The 6,000-nt window shown below is 41.8% G+C and overlaps 1 protein-coding gene across 2 annotated transcripts; it reads right to left on the bottom strand.

Moving 5' to 3' along the window:
* Positions 1–1,832: 1,832 nt before the first annotated feature.
* Positions 1,833–5,658, bottom strand: dnajb4 (DnaJ heat shock protein family (Hsp40) member B4; the record flags this gene model as incomplete). Of its 2 annotated transcripts, none has more annotated exons than XM_080033656.1 (3): positions 1,833–2,536; positions 3,633–4,213; positions 5,448–5,658. In XM_080033656.1, the coding sequence occupies 3 exons, from the start codon at positions 5,656–5,658 to the stop codon at positions 2,306–2,308; spliced, it is 1,023 nt and encodes a 340-aa protein (XP_079889782.1). In that variant the 3' UTR covers positions 1,833–2,305. The 2 variants fall into 2 exon arrangements, with proteins under 2 accessions (XP_079889782.1, XP_079889783.1); XM_080033657.1 differs by having other exon boundaries at positions 5,442–5,658.
* Positions 5,659–6,000: the final 342 nt, after the last annotated feature.

Below are 6,000 nucleotides of genomic sequence, written 5' to 3' on the forward strand. Positions count from 1 at the left end.
TCCTCTGAACAAATTTCAAATGCTTTTGGACATGTATCAGTTGCTTTCATACAATTCTCTGCTGTTTTATAACATTGTCATTTGCTTATGTCATGTCAGTCAAAATGAACTATACTTATGGATGCTGAATAGTCGTTCCCATAAAACTAATAGTCTTCATTTCATTGCTTGAGTCATTACATACAAAATTGTTGAACTAGTTATTGAATTCTGTCAAGCAAATTTTATACTTTTTTTTATAATTTTTTCCTGGAAATGTCTCCTAAATTGAACAATTGCATAGTAGTAGTGTATAGTGCTGTCTTGAGCATTTTCAGGTAGTGTCACCGAGTTCTGACCTTTTTTTGCATTGGAAAACACTGAGAGAATAAACTGTCATAATGAAAACATGACAAAGCCATTTGACTATCTTGTTCATAGACGATGGTGTCAAGACTTCTCATTTTGATGACACTGGCAGTTTCATTGACATGAATACTTGCTTTTGAGTAATAGACTATCCATTTTGAGCAAGTGATGTACTTTTGCAGGTTATCCACTAGGTTTTGCAGTTTGCACTAATTGTTTTGAGAAATGCACAAACTGCTGTGCAAATGTTAATAGTGATGTGAGAAAAGCACCAAAGCGACTGAGAAAAACTGTAATTCACTTAGGCCAGCATCCGCCTATCCCATAAAGACTCAGGCAAACTCACACATTGAGAGGGAGCAGGTGTGTTTACTCTCCTCCTCCCTGGATAATGAGTGACTCATCATTTGAACAGATCTCTAACACATGTGATTTATACACATCTTTGCTAGCAGAAAGAACTATTTGTTCTACCAGAGGTCTTCATAAAGTATGCAGAAAAATAAATAGATAGATAGATAGATAGATAGATAGATAGATAGATAGATAGATAGATAGATAGATAGATAGATAGATAGATAGATAGATAGATAGATAGATAGATAGATAGATAGATAGATAGATCGATAGATAGATAGATAGATAGATAGATAGATAGATAGATAGATAGATAGATAGATAGATAGATAGATAGATAGATAGATTTTCTAGATTTGCTGTGTATAATAAAAATGCATAAAAATGTAGCATTCAATGAAAATATGTAGGTAATAAACATGTAACAGCCACGTAATATAGGCATACAAATGACTTTAAAAGAGCCCAAACAGGAGGCTGTACTGTTTCCAATAAATCAAATATGTTCACATTTCAGCAGCTAAGTGGCCCCTCTTTGTCTACTTCACCTCTGTGGGCCCCTGAGCCATCACGAGTGATGTGGCGTCCCCTGGTGGGTAAATGTAAAGGCCTCTGTGTTGGCAGCTGAGAGCGGGCAGCTGAGAACACACAACAGCTATATTTATACATTCAAAGCTGCGCCATTAGCCAGCATTAAAATTCAGTAGACGTATTTTTAATCTTGATCTTTGAACAGGAGAGAATAGACTGCATACGTTTTACAAACAGAAAAAGTATTAACATTTGACTATATCAAAATGTAAGTCTGGAGAACCACTTTGTGTCATATCGCTATGCAGGCTTTTCACCGACTATAAATAGTAGACTAAGTAGGAGCGTTAAAGCTTTTGCAAGTATTCATTGTCAAAGCAGTGTTCATTTCACGGAGGAGGATTCATCAGATGATCCACTCTCTCCATAAGTGAAACCGATCCAGATCACTTCATGTGGAAACGTTTATTTCAAAATTCAAGTTCAACTATCTTCACGTGTCAGTTTTTGACGATGCATTCGAGTTCATTCAACCGTTTTCCTCCCGATTACCCTGTACACACGTTTGTAACACAGCCTCCAAAGTGAGGCTTGTGGTTCTTATTGACAAAATAAACACGAATGACGGTTTTTAAAAAAATACAGTAATGAAGCCTGCAAGTCCAAATAAGAACGAGTAAATGTGCTGAACTACTACTGTAGTGTTTGGCACTGCAATTTTCTTCATGGCAACCGTAGACTCATTCACTACCAAACATTTCCAACACACAGAAAGATAAAGTGATAAAGTGATAAAAATGTGCACTTTCAGACAGTCTTTCACTTGCACTAACGTCAACTGGCCAGCATGCATGGTGTTCATGAAAACACTTCGAAAATAGAAATTGCACATTCCTCAGCATGAGGTCCATCTGTGAGCTGTCAGAGCTGTCCCTGTGTGTGTGTGTGTGTGTGTGTGTGTGTGTGTGTGTGTGTGTGTGTGTGTGTGTGTGTGTGTGTGTGTATGTGTGTGTGTGCACGTGTTTACTGTTTACTGTTTAGTAACAAGGGCAAGTGCTGTTGTGCATTCTTAGGTAGGTAAATGCCGTTTCAGGACGTCTTTAGCGTTCCCGGGCAAAGTGTCTGGAAAGTTAACGTCTAGCTCCACCACCAGATCCCCTCTCTGCTCTGGGTTTTTGGGGAGCGGGAGACCCTGCCCCGCCACAGTCCTTCTCATGCCGGGCTTGATCACATCCGTAATCTTCATGTTGCACGTGTTCCCGTCTATCGTCGACACGGTAACAGAGCATCCGCACAACGACTGAAAAGGCAAAGAAAAATGGAAAATAAAGAGTGAGAAGCAACAACAACAACGACGACAACAACCCACACATGACATGAGCTAATGGGGGCTGAAGTAACACGTCAATCTGTTCACTGGCTGAGCTTTCAATTGGCCTTCAAGGACAATAAGCTAGTTACTAAGGATGGCATCATCCAACACAGCCTTTCCAAGCCAATTATAATTATCCTAAAGTAGGCTACTTGTTCTTTGTTTTCCAGTAGGTGCATTTCTGGCGGACACCCACTATATATTTAAACGCATTAGGCCATTAAGTTTGTCCAGCGATTATACAAACGAAAACATAATTATATAACATTCCATTTCTACAGAGTCTGTTCTGAAAAATGCAAATTCCCATCAATTTGATTCTATCAAACTACATTCACCATATTCAACAATGAGCTTGCTTGCTGATATGCCACAATTCTATTTAATGATAGTCGCAAACATGTACCAGAAGAAAATACTTTCTCGTTGATTGGAGACATTTCAGGTGATTCAAAATATGAGATGAGGCTGTAAGCTCTACCTTGGAGAGTAGGGGGAACCATATAAGAACATCTTGCACATTGTGAGCGTAGGCGGGTGCCGCCTCTCTGCCCTCCCTGTGATACAGCTCCTATTTCTTCATGCTGATGATCCAGAATAGATTACATAATTGCACAGCCAAAGTGTGTTTGTGTGTGAGTGATTTAGGGTGTGAGTGAGTGAGTGATTGAGGTAGTGAGGTAGTGAGTGAGTGAGTGAGTGAGTGAGTGAGTGAGTGAGTGAGTGAGTGAGTGAGTGAGTGAGTGAATGAGTGAGTGATTGATTGCATGTGTGTCTTTCAGTATTATGCTCATTCAGAAGGCATGTACCTTCTAGAGAAAACAACTTTGTAAGGAGGCAGACTATACCTACGTCTTGTTGCTTATGACCAGGCTTATTTAGAGTGTCCATGCTTTAAAGCAGCACTCTAGCTGGCTGAGACTCTCCACTGTGTGTGTGACGAATAATCTATCTATCAGACTCTATTAATATACAGCTGCTAAACTCAGCCGCAGTGTGGGGGCCAAAATAGAAATTGCCTCACCTGTCGTAAGCTCACGCGCACCGGGTACACAATGTTGGAGCCCTCTCGCCTGAAGTGCGGGTGAGGCTTGTCCTTGATGACGAAAACAATGTCGGCTGGAATGGTGCCGGGCGACTCGTCTCCCTCCCGGGGGAAGGTGATCTTGGTTCCCTCCTTCCAGCCCCGCTTGATCTCGATGGTGAGAATCTTGTCCTCCGTGCGCATGGTCCGGCCGTCCGGATTGAGCCTTTTGCGAGAGATTTTCATCCTCTTGGTGCAGCCGTGGAAGACCTCCTCCAGGGTCACCCGCAGCTCGTGGACGATGGCCGGGTCCTGCTTCCGGCGCTGCTGCCCTCCCTGGCCGATGTGCCCGTCCCGAGGGAATCCGTTCAGGTTGAAGCTGGTGAAGGAACCAAAGGGGTCGTTCCCATCCACCTCCATGTCCTCGTCGTCTCGGCCGTTGGCTTTACGCCCAAAGAACATGTCGAACGGGTTTGAGCCGCCGAAGAAGGTGGCGAAGGTGGCGTGAGGGTCCCCGTGGAAGGTGTAGGTGAAGGTGCTGCCCTGGCCATCAGCGGTGGGCCCATTTCCTCCCTTCAGACCTGATGGGTGACAGAAAAAGATGTGTCACTCTGACAGTCCCCCTCACATTAACACAGTGGGAGAGCTTTGTGATGCCTACTTTGACGATAGGAATTCAGGACTCAATTAAGTGACTAATCCACATTTAATATTGGGTATTAGAGCTGCAACAATTAGTTAATTAATTGAGAAGTCGATCGAAAGAACTATTTTGATCAGGTTTCAGATTCTCAAAAATGTAAGAATTTGACACCTTTCCTTAACACTGAAATTATTTTTGAGTGTTGGTCAGACGGACAACACTATTTGAAGACTGAATTGTGATTGTGACATGTTCCATTGTTTTAATGATTAAGCAGTTTATTATAGGCAAATATATTTGGAAGATTAATTGATTTAGAAATTGCTATAACAGGTCATTTCAAATCCTCAAGTTTCATACACATTGAAAAGTTCCTCTTAGTCACTTTAAGGTGAAGTATTAGACAGAAACACTGGACCATACAATTGTGATTTTTTTTGAGGAACTTGAGTCTTTGGTGGACAAACTAGACACACAAACGTATTATGGTTTTTCCAATAGCAATGTGAAAGAACGTGCATCTTTATCAGTGTGCCTTACCTGTAAAGCACACTATATTCTGTGTAGAGCTGGAGTGAGCCTTTAAGGGAGCCATGTTTTCCACATATTCCCTGGGTCACGTTTTTATTTTGAGGTTCTACCAGCATAGGCCAAATTTGAATGCCATCCGGGAGAAAAACACCTTGTTTGACTTCCACCAGCCCTTTCAGAAGATGTTGCACGAAAATACATGTTCCCTTTGCTAGCCTACTACGTCATATGCTATTTAAGAAATATGTGTAACAGAAATTGTATCTATTAAACAGATTTATAGAGATAGTTTTCCTCACATCCAACTAACGTGTTCTACTGAACATACAATTTTCAAAATACTAAATGTATTTAGGCTATTACAACGCCCACATAGCCTATTTGAGAAAATCTGTGGTGGAAATGAGGACCGGCCTTTTCTTTGCTTTTATTTATTTTCTCATTGGGGCATTTAACTGCAGCTACAGTGTAATAATCCTCGTAATAAAAATGCACAGTACTGTTTAGCATATGATCTGCTGAACAGCTGGTTTGTGGGCCTGATGGCTGCGGTGTGCGACTTGAATCGAAGCCAGCTGTGTTACATCCAACACCCCTCCGGCCTCTATAACGGCATTGTAACGGCGTGATAACACAATTACCTTCCTCTCCATACTGATCGTAAACTTCTCTTTTCTTCGGATCACTGAGGACTTCATACGCCTCGGCGATCTCCTTAAATTTCTCCTCGGCGGATGCAGATTTGTTTTTGTCCGGGTGCCATTTCAGCGCTTGTTTTCTGTAAGCCTTCTTTACATCCTCCTCTGTGGCTCCCTTTGAGATGCCCAGCGTCTTATAGTAATCTTTACCCATATCTTCACGTATTCCCGAAAAAATCAACTTAAAAAAATGGAATAAAAAAATGCAAAAATAGCCCCTTGGAGAAGAGGTGGTGAGGGTAGATTTTTTTTTTGGACGAATGGTTTGTTGTCACAGCAGCAGAGCGTCCTCCTCAGTCTGGACTAATAAACAGTGTGAATAATAAGCGACCGACAGATACACAGTGCTGCTGTATGAAAACCATTTAGAGGCGCTTAGTCAACGCCGTGGACCTTGCGCTATTTCTCCGTGACTGGATGATGACCCTCTTTAAATAGCCGCAGCTCCGTCTCCTGCATCCAGCCACAGCGCCAGTGTCAAGTCACACGTGAGAAA

Source organism: Ammodytes marinus (genome assembly GCF_949987685.1).
Source record: "Ammodytes marinus genome assembly, chromosome: 9".
Taxonomy (NCBI): Eukaryota; Metazoa; Chordata; class Actinopteri; order Uranoscopiformes; family Ammodytidae; genus Ammodytes; species Ammodytes marinus.